The 21,419-nt window shown below is 43.1% G+C and overlaps 1 protein-coding gene across 2 annotated transcripts in view; it reads right to left on the bottom strand.

Moving 5' to 3' along the window:
- Positions 1-21,419, bottom strand: part of gpc5c (glypican 5c) — a 94,172-nt gene that overhangs the window by 59,633 nt on the left and 13,120 nt on the right. For both annotated transcript variants that reach the window (XM_070975195.1, XM_070975196.1), the window contains exon 3: positions 10,563-11,266. In XM_070975195.1, coding sequence (XP_070831296.1) covers positions 10,563-11,266 — 704 coding nt within the window. The remainder of the gene's footprint in view (positions 1-10,562; positions 11,267-21,419) is intronic.

Genomic DNA, 21,419 nt, shown 5'->3' with positions numbered 1-21,419 from the left:
CACTCTTTCCCCATTTCCTGCCTCCCTCTCTTCAGCCGTCACTATCAAACAAAAGCAAAAATGCCCCCAAAACAGTTTTAAAAGAACAGACATCAGTCCAGTAAAGCTAAATTTATATTTACCTAACAAAAAGGTGTGTACCAGGATATGTTTCAATGTCATGAACTCAAACATGACATGTGTTATGTGCGTGTATCTGTGTGTTATGTACAAATGATCATGAGGCAACTAGGTGTAAGAAGAGCGCTGCAAGAGAATCAGCTTCAAGCTAGCCAAGCCCAGGGCCATCTCTGCTCTCAGGGAGTATTGGTTTACAGATAGCAGCGGTGGTCTTGTCTTCCCAGTTTATTTATCAAGGGATTACCCAGTAAAGCCAAGGGAACTTTCTCAGCCCTCGCTCACCCCAAGTGCATTGCATTGTGGGATGAAGAGGGCTTATTCGGTCAGTCGAAGCCCCCCTCTTCCACTTTTCCATAGTTTGTGTTCTAAATGCGCATACACACACAGTCTGGTTGCCGACTGTTTAACTCCAGGAACAGTACTATACTTGTCAGCTCTGCCAAAGTGAACAGCATCTAAGTACAATTTCTAGTAGAGCTCAGAAATTCCTATCCTTTGCAACAAAAGGTACACAGATCTTTGCTCTGCAGCAGTTGGCCAAGTGTATTGAAATTAAAAAAAAAAGAAAAACAGTCACATACTGAGATTGTGTTATATTAACCGTTCCTGACCTTAGCTAAAACAATATCCACTTTTCAGCCAAGCCTAAGGGATTGTACTCATTTATCACAGCGATGTGTCATAGGGCTGAATGGCCCATATGGAACAAACCACTGGTTCTGTGCCATTAGTTGTGCTATTTGAAATTAATCTCAGGAATTCACTTCAAGCTTTTATGTGCTGTCTCGGTGGTGTACATTTGTGTAAGCGTAAGTTTGCGTGCTTATGTGGGAATATGTACATTTAATGACTTCACGATGGCAGGAAGCTCAAAACTCCAAACTGTCTCTGTTTTCATTCATGTATAGCTCTTGGGACTTATAATCCATTATCCAAACCACAGTCATCTCAAGATATGTGACACTCTTAAACCATTTTTTTCTCAGAACCATGAAATATTCACTAACAAGTAAAAATTTGTAAATAAAAAAATGACATTCCTGTAAGTGACAATGAAACATACAGGCAGGAAGCCAAAGCAGCAACAGTCCTTTCTAATGATTTGGATAATGCAGCGACAGAGAAGAGCTATACCAAAATGTTAGACCACTTTTGGAATGGGAATTTAATTCAGCACAAATGTTTCAAATACCGGGCTGCAAAAAAGCGAGTGAATGAGAGCAAACGCAATTAGCTTCATTTGGTATTGACTTCATTGCGGTTACTAACTAAAGGAAAAAAAATGCAATCAGTAGCCAGGCAGCTGAACACTGGTGGCCTCTCCAACCACACAGGAAGATCCTTGTTGCTTTGGCGACATGGTTGTTTATGATGCTTTCTCCAAAGAAAACCCAAGGCATCAATTTTATTTTAAATGACTGGAGTTTTTGCCGTCGAGCATCACGATAATTGTGTTTAAACAAGTAACAGTTTCCAACCCTAATTGCAACACATATGAAAATAGAAATGGACGGCCCGCCACTTGTGCAGGGTTTCCACTTTTACTTTCACAGAGTGCATTTTTCACCAAGTTAAAATAAGAGAATTCATCAACAACCTTAGACCCACTGTTTCAGGCGCGATGTATAAGGTCTTTCCGATATCTGTTTTTGTCTCATCCAAATGACAAAATGAATAAATAAGAGTTTGTAATCACAATACACTGTCATCCAAGAATAACTATACATACACACACACACACACACACACACACACACACACACACACACACACACACACACACTATACTATTTGCATACATACACACACAGTTATAAAGGATCCAGCCAAATACAAAAACACTTTCCCTTTATTTACACATTAAGGTGACTACTTGAATTTCGCAGAATTAGCAATGTTGTGGTGCAGGCCTTGAGGTTAAGGAAGCAAGCTCGAGACTGGAAAGTTGCCAGTTTAAACCCCGGACCATCTGCGAGAAGCTGGGTGGGTTACAACCGCACAAAGAGACAGATGTAGGCTTTAAGGTGTTGAGTTTAATCAGACCATTATGGCCCCAAACAGTGGTCAACCCAAGACTAGGACAGTAGACGTTCATTTTCTGTCAACAGAGGCAAGGTAGTGGTAGAGTGTACTCCAAAAATATATGTTTGGGTTTCCACAAATGATGTAAAATGGCTCTGGGTGGAGCCGGTAGAGACTATCAAACACAGATTATGTACAATGAGAGGGTTACACTGTAATGATGAAGATTGTTGTGAGTAGAGCCAGTTGACAGATGAGGTTCTTATAAACAGCTACATGTCTCAGGATAAAATGTTATTTTCTGGTGAAGATCTATGATGAATTTCCTTTCTGATGTATGGGTAGAGACTGTACTCTGTGATTAGACCTGCTGATGATAGTGAACTAGTCTTGAGTGACAGACAAACTCCTTTTCTTTCAGTCTCATTTTTGATGGAACTGCTCATCATCAACACTTGTGAGGTACTATATTTCTAATATACTATACTACAAGTACACTAAAACCCTGCAAGTAATTCTGACTTAATGGACCAGTGTAGGATTTAGTGGCATCTAGTGGTGAGGTTGCAGATTGCAACCACCTGAATACCTCTTGTCTCGCCCTGCAAAATATGTAAAAAGGTGCTTTCTAGAGCCAGTGCTCGTTTGTCCATTTTGGGCTATTGTAAAAACAACATGATGGACCCGCTCCCTCTTTAGATATAAAAGGGTTCATTCTCAGGTAGTGAAAACAAAGGAATTTTCAGGTGACTGTACAGCTGAATACACCTGGGGTGGCTGTGGCTCAGGTGACAGAATGGTTCCTCCACCAATCAGAAGGTCGGTGATCCCCACTTCCTCCAGTCTGCATGTTGAAGTGTCCTTGGACAAGATGCTGAACCCCAAATTGCTGCCGATGCTGTGTCACTGGTGTGCATGAATGGGTGAATGTGGCATGTGTTGTAAAGCACTTTGAGTTGTCAAAGTAGACTAGAAAAGCATTACTTAAAGGAGTCAGTAATTCCTGTGTCTAGCACTGTGATTATACGATGCACGATGCATCACAGATGCCATCACAATTATCGAATAAAGATGGGGAAAAAGTATCATCAGTATTGGCAGAACATTGCAGGTAAAAAAAAAAAGTGGCCAGTAGTGACTGATTGAAAGTGAATGAGACTGAGCTCGTCCAATTAAAACATTGACATACTTGTTGATACCACTAATGACTGTAGTCTGTGTGAGTCCCAACTTTTCCTCTCCACCTTTGTGAACTTTGTGCCCGACCCCTGCGTCACTGTAGGAGGCACCATCAGGCTACCACTGTAGTTAACGCTGTACACGACTGAACTCGTGCCATCCTTTATTCTCCTCACATGTGTGTGAAGTAAACCTTCAGTTCTTTTGGGCAGGCGAGATTAAAGCTGGTGACTTTAAGAGCTGGCAATAATTTCAAAAAATGCACCAAAGACAGATGTGTGTCATATGAACTGTAAGAAGCGAACTCATTATCAATCAATCATTTATAGGTTTGGATCTGTCCTAAACATGTATTCTGGAAATAATAATGTGCTGTAGCTTTAAGCCAAAAGCTAAAACAGTCCTCAGCCTATTTCAGTGTAAAACATTCAGCATAGACAGTATAACACTCCCTGAACCACTCATGGGCTAATTGTGCAGCTCTCCACTTGGCCTCTCACAGAAGGATTCAAGTGAGAGAGTAGAAGGGATTTACAACATTACTCTTCTCTCCTTGCCTTCTTTTCTCTCTCCCCGCCAATTCTTCATCGCCATCTTTTTCGGTCCCTCGTCATTCTTTCTAAATCACTTTGTCTCCATCGTTCTCTTTCGTCTTGACTCTCTCTGTCAATCAGTCGTCCCTCCCACCCCCCTGTCTTTTCCTCCCTCTCTTATCCGAATGATGTCAGTGCTAATTAAAGAGAGACTCAGTCCCTCGTATATCACAGGGAAAAGTCCTTGAGATTCCAATCAGTAAAGAGAACATTGAGTTTCTCTCTCCACACTGAGGCTTGTTTACCCTGATTAAATCACTCACAGATGATCTAAAAATGAGAGGCTCTCGTTTTTTTTTTTCCTTGTAAATATGGGTGTCACTTAGGCGTTTGTTGACAACATTTTGTCCATCGTTGTAAACAATTTTACGAGAATTACAGACACAGAATGTGGCAAGATGTCTCTGAGGACTCAAGTGGTGCTACACCACAGAGATGGAGGAAGAGGGGCAGGAAAAGGAGACAGAGAAAGGTCAAGTGAGTTCAACTCGTCTGTGTCTGTGATACGATGGAACATGCATGCCCAAGCTAAAAAAAAAACCATAAGCTTGCGGATAGAAACTTTGTGAGCCCACGTGTCCGTTTGAAGCCTCCCAATGAAGCAGCAATTGCAACTAAGATCATAACACAGATGCAGCAGACGTTTACGTTCACTTCACAGGAGCAGCTGCATGACAGTATCATGCCAGCTAGCTTATGTTTAAAGGTGCTCAGACACCAGGTCAGTGGGCACCCATGCACCAGGTAAAGACAATAAAGAAACATACAGGGATAACAGGTAATATTTAAAGGGTGACAGAGAAGGAGGGGGAGGAACATGTGGGAGGAGGGTTTACAAAAGGGTAAAAGGGCCATGTGGCCAAGGGTAGAAAAACCACGTAGAAAAAGACGCAAGGTGGTATGCTTTGCTGGGATATTATGTTGTGGTATTAGCTGCAGTGGTTCACCACATTTAAATTAGAGGCATAATTATCGAGAACCAAATGGTCAAAAAGGACCTGATCAGCAATCCCACAGACGTTGAAGTGTGATACTGAATCAGTTTCTAGCTGGCAGGAGCAATCTTACATGATTCACCACATGAAGGACAAGGTGGAGGCACAAACGTTGCACAGTGTTGCTGTATCTTTCTTTGTCACAATTTAAATTTATTGCCCAAATCAAATTACTTTGGTCCAGTGACAGACTGTGACGGGTGGAGTGAAGACCTATGGATGCGAGCTTTGTTGTTGATATTTATTAGCCTTGTAAAGGACAAGATCAACATATGTGTGCGCCTGTCACTCCTCTTTTTTTTCATGTCATCTTTCTCACTCTCTCTTCTGCATGAAACAGTCTTCCACCTCAAGAAGGAAGGAAAGCCCCACATCATTTAGTCTCCCTTCTGTGAATATTTCATCAACTTTTATCCGATGACATATCTGAGAAATTACATGATTTATGAAATTACATGATAGCACTAATCCAAGTCATGGGCCACAGAGAAATATAATATACTAAGGACCACTGCTTCATGTTCAGACCCAAATGTAATGGCCCAGCAATCAATCATATGGAGATTGCTCGCTGTTATAACCGCATTTTTCATGTGGTGAAGAGGAAATTCTGGACTTTTTTGTGGTGTTGAGGGTTGCTGTGTATTATCAGCAGCAAAGCAAACACTAAAAGAGGGGCAAGGAGAGCAGGAAAAGATGTGTGAGCGTAGGCTGAGGAGAAGAGAGGCTGCACCCACCATCATTAGCTAATGGACTGCTGAGTAAGTCAGTCAGTCAGCCCAAGGGTTAGACAGAGTGCCAAAGGCGCACACAACTTAGAAAGAAGCTTATAGATTGGCCATGAGCGCATTTTACGTCAGCTACTGTTCTGTTCTGCTAGTTTCAAATATAAGATACAGAAACAGTATGTAAAGGCCTGAGCCTGTGCAGCTAATCCTTTTATAGAAGGTGACCTCCAACAGCTGAAAATCAAAGTCTTCCTCTGTCCTTCTGTTCTTACTCGCACACTTATTTTACTTTCTCGATTATATAGCTGTTTTTGATTGTGACAGTGTAATTAACATTATATTACATTAGTCGAAATACAGAAGATATTTTGCACTACTTTTTTTCCAACCTGTCCCATTAAATAAAACACAAAATGTAAGTTGAATTACTCATAAAGTAAGCTACACATACAGTATACATATACATTATATATCACTGCAAATGACCTGTAGGAATGTAGACCAGAGAGCAGAATGTCTGTTTTTGTCTTATCCTGAACATTAAATACCTAACCGATTCAGGCAACATCATCACATTGTTGCAAAATAATCATATAAATGTAATAATGCCATAAAATTTACTCTGCTCATTGATTTGCTGCAGTGTCCACTACTGCCTGAAACATCACTTTACCACAGTATAGCAAAATATCTGATGGTGCACACAGTATATATCATCATACTTCCCAATCCTATACTGAAACAATGAAAATAGTGGGTTGCAGCGACTGGAACGGGGAAATCAAAATATGAAACTGTGATAGCAACAATGTTTGTTTTCACACCAGTGATATTCCTTTATTTTATTGTGGGATAGAGTAAAAGAAAAAGTGCTAGCAATGTAAGCCACTGCAGTCTGTTGAGGTGCCGCCGTGGTGAATGGAAACCTTCCAGTCGTCCCGCTGGCCCTTGTTTCCATTATCTAAAGGCCCAGGCTGCTATTATCATTCCTCCATAAGACTGTAATGAGAAGCTGGGGTAAAACCAACAAGCGGATAAGGTAGACCTGCATATAAACTGGCTCTAATCTGGACCACTGGTACTATTTTCTTATAGCAAACTATAAAGCTCTCACAAAGCAACTGACTGAGTGAGTAGATGAAGGTGTGAGTGAATGCATGCTTCTGTTTGTAAAGATTTATCCGACAGTCTACTCATCTTTAACAAGTAGAAGATATAAAGTTCCCCTCTAGGTCATATGAGCCATATCATTTTTATGGCCATGTCAATAAACAGCCGTCTGTGGCCTCTCAGGCACAGTTGACTCTGGAGGGAGAAACTAAATTCAACAGGGCAGCATTCAGAGGGAGAAAACCTCACTAAACATTGGAGCTACCAATTCCACTGGGGCCCAATAAGAGTAGCCACTTTTACTGGATATTTTCCAATTTTCTCCTAATTGTGTCTACTCGACATAATCCAGCCCCGGGCTCCCCCAATATCCATAACCATAACCACTTCCCTTTCAGCCACGTTCACGCTCCATCTCAATAAGGGCAGGAATGTGTTAAAACACAATATATCCTTCTGCTGCCCCACATTACTATCAATAGCTGCCTTTCAGTCTCACGTGCGCCGCCAGTATTGTCACAGGGTGGGCCGCACATCCAGGCTCCTTCCAGGACTTCTAAAAACCTGATACCTGCACTCGGCCAGGCTATGTGTGTGCATATGTACAGTATATGTGTTTATGACCCAAGTCCTACCCTATGACGTACTGCAACATATAGTGCAGACTCTGTGTAGTCTGCAGCTGTTTAAGTGAGAGAGAGAGCAACCACAAAATGGTTCGGGATAACATCCCAGTTTAAAACCACACAGTCACAATAATTCCTTTAATAACAACTCCATATAATATTCTGACTCGGCATGAAAATAGAGTTACTTCTTTGTGCTTGACTTCTTGCGCACGGCATAGGTTATGAAAATCAACAGTAGGTTCAGCGAGGTATTTGCACTTTATTTACTTTGCAGTAAGATAGTAAAGATAATAGCTGTTTAAAATTGGGTGTAGGTCTGGGAGGGGGGGTGTATGGAGCTATAAGGGTGAAGGTGGCTACGCTGACACAGTAGTTGTGCACTGGAGACTTAACAGCTTTCCTTGACAGGCCACTGCGGCTTTATAAAAACATACTGTGATTTAAAAAGGCCACGGGTTCTATAGGTAATACACACAGCGAGTGACCTTAGGTGATCGTTTTTGCGCTATAGCCTGCTTGAAGCAATGAGAGCACAGAAAACGGGAGCCACCAGTGTCCGACTGGGGGCCACCTCCTTTATCAGCGACAATTCTCTTGGCCCTTTTTTCCAGCTGGCTGGGTCTAGTTTGTATGGCCTAGCTGGAACCCTTTCAATTCTGTCCCACTTGTCCCCGTGCTGGACTCCCTGCTCCAGGATTGCCTGCCACGCCATGAATACCAAGCAGCATACACACACACACATCCACACACATACGTACATACACACACGAAATGCAAGCTGGGTCTCTCTGCATAGTTGTATTAGGTCAGTCTTTAAGCCTGGCAACCAACCCTCCTCTGTCTGAGCGTGCATGTGTGCGTACAGTAAGTGTCTATGCATTTAAATGCGTGTGTGTTTAATGTGAGTGTTTAATTCAGAATCATTCAGGCTCTGTGATGTTCCTTCACAACTCTAAAAGGACCATACCAGTGGTTTTACATGTTTAAGCCCATTAACTACAAATTACTTGCATTTTATGTTACTGCCAACCGTTTTCCATTAGAAGTGCTATACATGTTAAATGTGTTCCACCTTCCAGGCAGACATTCGTTTCGGTTCATTCTGGTACACTATGACCCTTTACTTGAAGGGAGAACTGAATCTTGCTTGACAAAGATAATCTACCGTGATCAAAGTTACTTTATTTTTGCATGCTGACTGCTGCATTTTCATGCCTTCCATTCAGAATAAGGGCTTTTTTTTTTTTTTTTGCAGGGAAATTTGTCTCCACACTGCCTTAATGTGCTAAAGTAAAGCTGTGATAATGAGATCTGGCTCGCAGTCACAAGCTATGTTGTCAGGAAACTAAATCCACTGGACAAACAATAATAATGGTAATGGCAAAGCATTGCAACCTTTATCTAAAAAGTCATGAAACAAGCAAATAAAGATAATTGAAATTGAAAGGAGTTCTCAATGTGGCCATGTATGTTAGGTAAAGTTTCACTTGAATATTTGGTTCCGAAAAATACTGAATCTGACAAAATAGTTCTAAAACTAAGATACAGTATGTGAGAACAGAGGGTTTTCGTTGATGGCCTATGTTCCTTAGAGAATGGTATGCTCCTTCAAGTTCACCTGGCCAGCACAGTCTGTCTTCACTAAGTCACCAAAGTAATCACTAGCCTCTGATAATAATATACAATAGTTCAACGGAAGACTGCAAATGTACATTGAGACAACTGAGAAAGCCAAACTGAAGCTTAATCCAGCAACAGCTTGCACGTTATAGCTTCTATAGTGTCGTCTTACAGCTCCAATTCAGTTCTGGGAACAGTTCCAGTGAAGACATGTCCACAAGTCGGCCCATTAAAGATATTGGGGAACAACTGCACCCTCCATAACCCTCTCAGCATTTGAAGCCTTGTTCTTCCCCTCTCTGCTCCCATATTCAACACATCCATATCACAGGAACACATACCTGTCAACACTGGGGTTTGAAAATAAGGGAAATTTTCCGGTGCCCCTGCCCTGCTGTCCCACCACCCTTACCACTGTCACTTACATTTAGACAAGGCTACAAACAGTAACTAAAACATCCACGAGGCAACAGCTTGCTTTGCAATATCTGAGCAACAAGGATTGGGTGGTCAGAGTCAGACGCCTGGTTCAAAGTGAAATGTACATAAAGTGAAAAGGGCAAATAAATTCAATACTGAATTTAAACAAAATAAACAGCGAGATACAATGGGGACTGACATTATAGTGAGAATTTTGTTACGTTCCTCTTGATGAGGTACATAAATCTCTGCTAACCACCTGCTCTTTGATGTATGATTCATGCTACACCCACATGCATGCCTCCACTTTTAATTTGGGCTGAGAGAAAGTCAGTATTGTTTAAAATATGAAGATAAAGATTACAGCTTACTGTGTTTGCTGATGTTAGATGATACGTCAAATAAGGCAAATTACTGACAAGCAAGCAGAAGTACTACTTTGTGTGATGTTTATGTGTAATATGACTTTTAAATACACTTTTAACTTGAAAAAATTAACAGAATTGCCAACTCTGAATGGACTCTGTTTGTTGTGTTCAGAATAGTCTTGCTGCGAACATAAGAACAGAAATCCAAGACTAAGTGTTAAACAATAGCACAATTTTGCAGATTTAACTACAGTATTAAGTTTGAACAACTGTCTGGCCGTCTTTCATGAAACTGTCTTCATGCTGTGAACATCCAACGTAAAACCACATATAACACAAGGCATATGGTAGTACTCACAGCATGTTAAGTACACCAAATCCCCCATTTTATCAACAAATTTTCTCATTTTCATCATAGTCCATGAGATATTTATAATATTCCCCCTACAGTCAGACTCTAAACAATGCTGATTTTTAGCTGCCTTGCCATTTTGGAAAATTGGTCCCTTTCTAGCCTCAGCTCAGCCCGCATTTCTTTGGAGGAGGCTGAACTTTTTTTTTCTTTTTTAAGTATAAACATTATTTTTTCTCTGAATAGTTTCAACGCTGTGCCAACATTAATGCAGTGTGCAGGGTTCTTTGTTGCACTGGTGGAAAAAATAGCTCATAACCTACAAGAGGCCTGCAAAAGCTTTCCAATCAATACATAGAACATTGCCAAGGTATATGTATAAAACAAAGATGTTAAACAAAAGTGTGTGATGTCGTGTGTACTCACCGTGGCAGTGATGAGTGGACCGTGGAGCTGTGCATAGAGCAAGGCCTCATTAACATGGCTCCTGACCCCCAGCAGGGCTAGTTCCAGACTGTGGTGCCCGGCCATGGCGTGGGTTAGCTGCTCCAACAAGCTTGTATACCTCCTCCAAGCCTGATCCAGCTCTGACACACTGGCCAAGCAGCCTCGCATGACGTTCAGACAGTAGCCCACGCAGGGCTTGATCAGTGTCAAGCCCCTGCAGTGGGAGCAGTACACCATCTTCACCAGGCCCTTCACACACTCCTTGCTTAGGCTGACATGTTCAGTGGCATTTATCACCTCCAGACCCTCCTCCAGGGCCAGGCCCAGTTGCCGCCCGGCTCCCAGTGCCCCCGCCAGTTCTTGGGCCATGACGGCCGGATGGGGCCCAAACGGGTTGACATCCTGCCTTATCATCCGGAGGCAGTCACCCATTTCACTGGCCATCATCATGCTGCTCTCAATGCCTGGATTGATGAGCCGCATGTAGACAAGTGGGAAGAGGTTGTTAAAAAACTGGTGAACTGACGCCTCCACAGAGACATTGGCCCCACGGAGGTAGAGGGAGAGTGAGGAGAAGAGTTGGTTAACATGGGGTAGGGCGTGGCGGGACAGGGGTGTGTAGGTTCCCTCCAACAGAGAACTCAGGTGGCCCTGAGAGAAAGAGAGAAGGTACTGGAACATGTCTGCAAGGAGAGCAAAAAAGAAAACACACAGATGAGAGACGGCAGGAGTGACAAGGGCAGATGACATTTTGTATGAGAGGAGCATTCAGAATCATTGATGACATGATCTAAAAGCTCTCCAGAATATTGGGAAGGCATTCAAAATGCAAACACATATCCAAACCCTGGCTCCCAACCAGCTAAGCTTGGCTTGTGTGCAACAGTAAGTTGGGTTGAGAAACCAGTGTCAAGTTTCCCTATAAAGCAGTTGGATATCATCGTGTATGAAGTCATCACCCCAATAACTATGTCTTCAGTAGACCGTAGTCTGTCTGTCTCTGACACTGTCTGTCGAGAGAGAGAGAGAGACAGGGACACATCTTGATCCGAGCAGTGATCACAATCAGTTTGCATTTTCTTTGACAAATACTGCCATGCTACCAGCCCACCCCACACCCACACCCACATCGACATGCAGTTCTTATGTCCTTTCCTGGTGAGAAACTGAGGCTGTAAAGCAATCATTGATGTCAGTGCAGAGGCTGATAAATTCCAATGAAGTGCCACTTCTTCCAAAGCAAGGTCCTGTTACAGAGAAGAGAGATGGAGTGCCAGAGGGTAAAGCAAGGAAGAGGAAAAAAACTACATCAAATTGAAACAGTTCAACCCTCTTGCTTGCTTGTTCATTTTTTCTCCTGTCTCTCCAATATTTTTTAGTATTCTCAATAATCTGCCTATCCCCATTTCACTGCTCAGTAACTGCTCTAACTACTAGAAAATTTTGCAAAAACATCTTGCTTACCACCATACATGACGTCTTTTCTACCCTACAGCCTAACTCACCCCTTCCATCTCCTTCACTCCCCTCCACGCATTCTCTACTCTATGCAACTGTGTGTGTGTGTGTGTGTGTGTGTGTGTGTGTGTGTGTGTGTGTGTGTGTGTGTGTGTGTGTGTGTGTGTGTGTGTGTGTGTGTGTGTGTGTGTGTAAGCATGTCCTGGACACAACACTTTCCTCTGGTGTGTGATGTCAGCTCAAAAGCACGCCAGGACATGCAGGACCAGTAGCAACTGTACAGAAATTGAGACAGAAGAAGGAGGTTGCCAACACACCCACCACTACCACCACCACATCACACACACTCATATACAAACACACATACATGAAATGGAAAAAAGTTCAGCATAAACCCACAGTGTATGACCATTCTGCAAATGGTACTGACTGCTAACCAAACGGTATTAATCATGTACTGTGGACGTGATGTTCACTCTAACATTCATTCATAAGAGAATCTTCTTCATAGTGAATTTATCTCACTACAGTAATCGTTACCAAAATGAGTACGTATGTGTTTGTGTATCTGCCTGTGTGTGTCCAGCCGCTCCCAGCTCACAGACAGAAGGATAACAACAGTCATGTCCTCCTCAACAGCTGCACTAATACGACCGCTGTCTGTGACACGCGGGGACTCATTTATAACGCACCAGAAAACACCATCGTCATGATCAGAGCTGCTCCCGCGCACATTGCATTAAAAAGTTGCAGCCTGCTGGGTTTTGAAGAGCGTGGCTGCGTGTGACAGAAATAAAGCAGACAGAGATGACAAGTAATGGTCTGTTAGGGATTAATACTGTAAAGCGAGGGGTGATGAGGAGTCAGAAGGACCTCCGGAGATGTCTGGCGAGAGACAGACCAAGAGGAGCAACAAAATGAGGAAAGCAAAAAAGAAAGGGAACGAGCAAAAACAGTAGAAGTTGTAAAATGACAGTTTCAGTTCCGCTTCACTGTCTCCTGAACCCATGGGGCTGCAGAGTCAGTGCCATTGTGAGGTCTGCCTGCTTGAGTGCCAGTCAGGCCACAAGGCTCAATCGCCACAAAAAATTTACACCACAAGATGTACCCACAGGCTTAGGTTACATAGCATTACATAATGTTATTATAAAAGTATCATGCTCACAAATACCATGGTTTAATCTTGCTCTCTTGGAGGCGTGGTGGGGGCAAACCAAAACTTGTCTATCTAGATAACAGGACAGTGAGAGAGCTTCTCAAGAAGAGAGGTGAAATTCTTCTAAAATCTCTTCTACTTCTCAAAAAAAACATGACTGGATGCACATCTTTCAGAGAGTTTATGACAGGATCATTACACTCGCAAGACATTCCGTACTTGTTCAAAAAGCTTATTTTTCATTTGCCAAGAGGGTGACACACAGAGAGAGAGAGAACACGAAAAAGGAAAAAAGGGAAGAGAGTGGGAGACCGCCAGGAAAAATGGAATAAAAAGCGACTGAACTTTTGAACAAGGAAAAACAACTACTGTACAAGTGGACTCCACCTTGTGAACATTCCCTGACATCTGGATTCATTTGGCCCCTGGGTCCGGAGCACTTCCCTGTCTCTCTGTGGCTGTTACTTCAAACATGTCCTTCACTAAATGTAGAGAAGAGGGGCTAGAGTCTACCTTTCTTCCTCTCCACACTCTGACAAACAAAAAACTGGATCCCGTAATTCATTCATTTTCAGCATCCGCTATTTTCTGTTCTCCATCAACTTCTCTCCCACGCTCAAATGGACCCTGTTTTTCATTGTGATAAATCAAGTGCAATCGTTGTGGGTTTCTCTGCACTTTCCAGCACTGGGAAACAGGGTGATAAGAAAAAAACAAGAAACCAGCAGCTTTTTAAGTCCTAACTACCATTGCATGACAGTCAGTGGGGTTTGATTGTTCTGTCTGACCACTGTGCCTGAAACTGGATTTGACCACACTCCATTCAGACGCACAGTCGTGGGTGGCTATCATTACCATGTCACAGTCTCCCATCAGTGAGCTTCTTGGGAAATAAAGTCTGGCTGGATCGAGGCTATTTTGCATGAAGCAATTATCTTTAATTTCCACGGAAGTTCAAAATTCAAAACACATAATTGTCAAGCTAACTATACAGGAATAAATGAACAGGCCTGCTTTGTCTGTGGCCCTGTGGGGCTACTCTGACATGCTCTCTGCTCGGAATAAACAAGGTATTAAATGGATAAAAAAGCAGCAGTGGCAGAGCTGAGGAGGCCTCTGTCCTGCAGTGGCCTGAACTCAGTATGTATTTATGCCTCTGGGCTGGGATATTACACTATATCTTTCCACCAATGCCATGCCAAGGCCACTCTCTGAGATCACTGGGTTTAATCGTAAGACGCTATTTCCACTTTACATTCTGCATGGCAACCCAGTGTTTTACTGGCACAATTAAAGCTTAAGTGAAACTGCCACAAGAACAGGAACAAGAAAAGTCAGAACTCCTAATTTCTAAGCCACTTTCACGCTGAGAAAGATGTGGTTCTGCTCAGTCTAACTGTAGAGTACTGTCACAGTTTGAGTATTTAAGGCATCAAAGCTGGGTCACCAAAAATCTGCATAGGACACCAGACAGCTATCACAGATCAGCATGCTGAGTGCGTGCACAAGGGTTTGAGAGGCTGATTATACTGAATGACCAGCAGTATTGGCAGATCTAGTAGTAGTAGTAGTAGTAAGTTATTTATTAATTATTATTTAAAGCCCCTGTGTGTAGAAATTTCTGACTTTGGTGACTCCTAGTGGTGGTATCAAAAAAGACACCGTGGCAGACAGCAATGCATGGTGCAAAGCATCTGAGCGGGTACATCGCTTACGCGTGTGTGCAGTTTATACACCCCAGAGCTGGCAAGTGCAGTCAAGCACAGTGAAACTTAATGAAAACATGTTATGAAAAGGAGGTGGCAAGGACAGTGATTGACTGAGCCCTGACCTCCAAACTGTCTCTCAAACTGATCCACTCGCCCTGACTTGCTTCAAGCTCACTGTCCTCACTGTCAGAGGGAATGATCCTATCTGCTTGATCATGTTTCTTCTCCCGTGAAATTTATTCTGCCAATTTCTTGTAGGTATCAGCAGATATTAAAGTGAAAACATTGACTATGGTCATAATTATGCATCAGAGTCTCCACACACTTTAGCATCATATTGCCTGAGAATCTGAGAATGCAGCATTTCTGAAATCCCCTAAAATTCCCAAGAATCAACTAATACTAGTATGTTCAACTGTATTAAAAAGTGTACAACAGCAAATATTACTCTTAGAGTACATTTCTTTAGTTACCTTTAAACCTAAAGGAAACATAACATGTCTAGTGAGCATCCTCCTGACAAACATGAGGCCATCTTTCCTGCTCCTGCAAAATCCTGCAAATGCATTTTGTCCCATTATATACAGATATCAAATGTTTTCAGACCTAGCCTGTTGTGCAATCAGAAAGCTACTCTGTGTTTGCTCTGTGGTACAACTGGTGTTTACTGTAGTGCAATCTAGCCTTTGCTTGCTGATATATCGTGAAATGAAGAAAACTCTTCTTGAAATTTCAACTTGTAAACACAAAATGTACAGTACACAGTGTCAGGTGGTGGGTAGACTGCAAAAACACACAGTGCTGCAAAATGCAATGGAAAATGTGTGTGCAAATATTTTGATTTGAAAAAAGGAAAATTGATAATGTGTGACCCTGGAATATTTCCCATTATAAACCAGTTGTACAGCCCTGGGTTAGAGGGTTTAAAGTGTGACTGCATCTTTTATAGAGTGTGAGTTCATGTGTCTGTATTTTTAAGTACGTGCATGTAGGTTTGCAGAGGCGGGTGTGCATATGTGTGTACAGTTGCGTGTGCATGAAGATGCGGTAATATTGTGATAATGAGGTAGGAGACACTGTTCTCATACCATGGAGATGTGGGCCCTTCCTATCTTGGAAATCAGTCCCAACTGGACCTGACCAACCGTCTTCTCAGGCATGTTAATCCTACCATAGGCTTGGGTTTCAGACAGGTCACCACAAAGATACATGACATACTGACACATGTGTAGATTACATATCCTTGTTTTAATTAGTAGAAATACTGTACATAAGGCCTTTTCCCACTCAGCACTGGTCATCTTAGGTTACACGGGAGAGCTGCAATGTCATACAATCTGCCAGCCTCTAACCTTTCAGCAAACTGTTTAATGGTAATAACCTATTAATAAGTCAATGAATCAATCTGTTGATTCATCATACTTGTGTGGCAAAATGACACATCTAAAGTCTAAAGAGGGATCATGACTCATCTGTCAGACAACACGTACAGACATGCTGTTCACGCAAATTTGACCTGCACGAGCTGGGGAGCTGCACTCCTGCCAAAATCACTGTGACTCCACAAGCAACTTAGAAAACCAGCGCACACAATCACAACTGTGTATGCACAGATTTTAGCAAACCCTGGCACCAAATCTTAATTTTCCTGTCTTGTCCTATCAGGAGGCTAACAGGTGGGATAATGAGCTCTAGAGGAAAGACGGGAGGAGGTGGTGGAGGAGGAGGAGTAGGTGGTAAGGGGTGGGGGCAAGCTCCCCATCTCTCCATCAGCATTCCGATAATTAAAAAGGCAGCCAAGCTATATCAAAACTCTGAAACATAAACAATTCCACAGATGCCAGGGGCATTCGGGGTGCACTGAGCTATAATGTGGTGGCGGTTGGGGGGGAGGTGGATATTGGACAAGGGGGATCACTGCTCTCTGCTCAGGCCAAAGTAGGGAAACATGATCGAAGGCAGGGGAATGAGCAGACGAGAGAAGGACAGGGACAGAGGAGACAGAGCACAGGGGCAGTGGGTGAGGGGCTGAGGGAAGAGCAGGGGAGGGAGGGAGGGTTGTTCAAATGGCTGATACCATAAAGGGGAGATATGGAGGGCCAGCCGGAGGGCAGACTGCTGACAGGCTGATGGACAGCACCTCTGGTCCTAAGCATTAAGGGGGCCACGGGCCTACAGAGACCCCCCTATTTCTCTTTTGTTTATTGGTATATAAATCACAGTGTCTCTTTTGATATATTGTAAGCGCTAAGGAGCGGCTCAAAGTGTCATAGACAAAAAGCATTTGCACTCATTTATAACTGCTTGTGCCAGTTATACAAGTAGGAATGACCTCTGACTCTTCATACAGTATGAGCAGCATCACTGTGCATGCAGTGTGTAACTTCATGTCCTTTTTACATCTTAGAGGGACGGCCACATACATACAGCTGTGAAATACTGTTTTGATGTGCAGTTTGGAGAAAAGTAGTCTGGAGCATCCAAAAAAGGATGTGTGCAGGGAAGTGCAGGAAAGAAAGACTTGTGAGAAAAAATAGTTTCCATGCAAAAGCAAATCAGCTGCCAGTTGCTTATTACTGGAACATTAAGGAGTAAATCTAATAGAATGGAGGCATTTTCTTCAAAACCTGGCCATATTAACGGCAGAGTGTGGTTTTGTGATAAACAAAAAAGCCTTGTCATGCTAGTAAGCCGTTTTATAGTGTAAGTGGAAACTGATGATGACAACGGTGGAGATGGAGACTGGACTCCAGATTTTCATGAAAAGGGAAAGGAAACATTTAGGCTAACATAAGATTAACATGAAACAGACCCTTGAATTGAGTCTGAGGTGTGAAAGGAATCCAAGATGAAAGGGGGTCTAATGAAGTATTTTCCACTTTTCTGAGCAGGTGTGGCCCCTGTTTTCATTTTTCAGCTTTATTATGAATCAAGCATTCAGGGTCACTTATGCATTGTTTCAATTATGGGCCAAAACTACTCTTTGATTAGACCTAAGCCCTTATGCTCCTGCCATTGAAAACAACACAAAAATGCTTCAATCCATTTGGTGGGCTGAAATAAATCAAAGGAAAATACTAAATAATCAAGATAAATGTATGAAAATATTTGTGAAGGACAAATTCCATCATACTACTGAAACCAAATGAAGTATTAAGAGTTTGCCGGCAACAGACTACGTTATGGTTGATTTAAGAGCAGACCTGCGTAAACCCACTATTCATTTTGGCAGACAGTACAGCAGATATCACAATCCATCATGGATCATACAAACAGGACATGGTTGCCCAGGGTCAGAACAACTTTTTTTTTTCTTTTTTTTGTCTAACCATTTGTCTCATTTATTGTTCCGCTGGAATACAATGGATGAATGACTGGAGGATCAGTGAATAAAGCCTACCGTGGGGACTCCTTAATGGTGTACTAGGAGCCATAGAGGCGAGGAGGAAGGAGGAGAGGAAGCAGAGGAGTGACCAATACAGGGCGTAATGAGGAAAGTCAGTTGATTTGAATGGGGGGAGTGATGAAGCGAGTTGGTGGTGAGAGACGAGAGGAGGAGAGCCAGCTCCAACCTACTCTGGGCTGAAGGAACAGTGTGAGTCACAACACAGAGACATGCACATCATGATGCTCATCCACTTATGCATTAGTAGCGCATATTAAGCACACACCCTGATTTCCCACAGGCGTCGGATGGAAGCGACTCTCCCTTACAGACATGCTGGTCTGGCCAATTTGCGATGTTCAACCCCTCCTTCCCTCATGCTCCATCTTACCAGTGCTCCCTCATTTCTCCCAGCATGACCGTATTTTTGGTCAATATCCACCATCATTTCTCTAAAAGTTCACCAAAAGAGTGAACTAGTGTCTCAAATGTGGTGGTTGTCGAACATTGACAGAAAAAAAAATTGGAATGTCAGCTGTTGTACATGGACACGTGTGCACACACAGATCTATATTACACACACACACACACACACACACACACACACACACACACACACACACACACACACACACACACACACACACACACACACACACACTCTCATGCAGACACTTTATGGCTTGTGGGATCAGTCTGGGAAAGACGGGTGCAGCAGAGTCAGACAGGACACAGGAAAAGGCCAGACTGGACCAATCAGCAGCAGCAGAGAACAAATCCCATCAGCCAGACACACAGATTGTGTTCCAGAAAAGCCAAATTCTCTTGGACAGAGAACAAGCCCCGGGAGATGCGACTTTGTCTGATTACCAAGAAACTTCCTGGACATCAAGCTTATTGTGCTCATACGATAGTAGTGAGACTGATGAAGCTTAGTCTACACCAAGTGTGTTTGCTCAGGCTAGCTGAAAGGCAGTGTCAGACAAAGTATGCTGTAAAGTAGTGTCAGAAAATCATTCCATGGGAGAAGAGATTGTGTTGGCAAGAAATAAAGGGGTATTTATCTCCGTTTCATTTCATGCTAGTATGTCATATTATGGCTGAGCAGACTGGCGGCAGGCTAATCTACACAGACCTCATATTTATTTAGGCATTGCGTGCAATATTGAGGAGCATGGACGGTTGCTGAGGAAGACTGGGGCAGCTGGGAGAATAATAATGATGAAGAAAAATGAAAGGAAAATCTTGGGGAGAGGAAGAAGATGGGGAAGAATTTTTGTGTTTATGGTTTCGTTCTGTGGAGTGCACTCTTGGCAGCTGGATAATCTTTGAGACATCAGGCTTCCCTGCAGCGTACACAACAGCAAGCGAGCAGCAAGCGTAGTGCCCACCGTGACCCAGCATGCGTTTGTGAAGCAACCAATGCTGACAAAGCATGGACCACAGACAGAAGAAGGCACCAAGGAAGAAGGAGGGAGTAACCAGCAAATCTACAGGGTAGAAGCCTGTTGATTCAAGGATCTTTGAAGGCAGACCACAACACACACACACACACCTTATAGAGCCCCATTCAAACACATCCTTGCACACTTTCACTGAAACTTTGCTTCAACCAACCCCTCCCTCCATCTTATTTTTCCCTCTTTTTCTAGGCCCGACTCCCTACTCCTTTGGGTTCTCGCACATTCATGCCGAGGTGAGTGGTGCAGATGAAAAGCAGAGGTAATTAGGGAAGCTTTGAGTGTGACTTTATGACTGCGAGAGGCTTTGAGCTTTCCCCCTCTCTCCTCCTTCCTTCCCTTTATTCTTTCCCTGTTTTCCCAAGCGAGCAAGAGTCCTACAAACTCAGAGGGAAACACATCCTGCCCTTATGTGTCATGTCCACCCAGGAGACTAGAGAGGCGTAGTTAAAACACAAACATGCTTACGACAAAGACACACACACACACACTCAAATATGCAATGTATTCACTCCACTATTAGCTCCATAAACACGTTTACCCTCCACCCTGTATGATTAAATGAGACGTTTAGGGATGGATTCCGGATATCCTCCCTAATTTGAGCATGAGCTCATGGTGCAGTGCAATGTCATCCTTCGTCCAAGCATCAGCCTCTAGAGCAATAACCCTGTCGGTCAAAACATCTGCAGTGAAAAATACATGCAGACACAAAGCGAGAGAAAAATGAAGTGAGAGAGGATGGCTAAAAAGATCACAGCAAAAACGAGTGAGAGAACTTCTAAACAAGTGCAGAGATTGCAATATAGATAGAAGGATTAGTATCTGATGAAAGAATGAAGATAGGACACACCAGCCAAGCGATTCATCATTCTTATCACTTGCATGCACACATGCCTTCATTTATAACGCATAAATCATCACTATTTAATAAAAAAAGACAGTTGCCTTTACATAGGCCGCGTTGTGTGAGCCACCCAAGACGATCCTGACAGTCAAAGTGGAGAATGCAAAGGAATTTTCAAAATGGTTTCATCTAGGGTGGCTTATAAACAATATACCTGGAGGGAGAATGAGAAACACTGGGAGGTAGGGGTGCAAAGAGCAACAGACATGGAAAACACCGTCTACTGTCTGTTAAGCAGGCAATCAGGGAGGTTGCAAGTTCCCAAGGGGCAGAGAGACAATTACAGTAGGTTGGAATCGGCCACATGTGAAAGCCTGAGGGAGACAAACATTCGCAGAAGGCTGAGACACCAACAGACCATACAGTCAGTGTTTCTCACTTCACCCCTCATGTCTCTGAGTCCTCTGAGGCCCTCAAGTATCCCCGTGCCTCAGGTCATGGTTTTGATCACTCTGTCTCCTGCATTCACTTGTGCGCATGCTGTCTCCCAAGACAGGGGGGTCTGGAGAGTTCCTGGATGATGAGACAAGGATCAGCTAATTATGTCGCCTCGATGAGGAAAGGCATCGTCCTTGCCATGGCCTCTTTCTCTCTTCCGTCTCTCTCTTGCTGTCGCACTTTCTCAGATGAACTCCTTGTCCCTCCTTTGAAGGGCGCCTAAAGTTTTGAACGCGATGCGCTTCCATTGATGATAGAGAGCTATCTAGGCCAGGAGAATACATTTCTCCGAAAAGCATTTGTCAACTCCTGCGAGAAGAACT

The sequence above is a fragment of the Chaetodon trifascialis genome, chromosome 11 (assembly GCF_039877785.1).
Source record: "Chaetodon trifascialis isolate fChaTrf1 chromosome 11, fChaTrf1.hap1, whole genome shotgun sequence".
NCBI lineage: Eukaryota > Metazoa > Chordata > Actinopteri > Chaetodontiformes > Chaetodontidae > Chaetodon > Chaetodon trifascialis.
The sequence above is the reverse complement of the archived record's forward strand: the minus strand, read 5'-3'. Positions and strand labels throughout refer to the sequence as shown.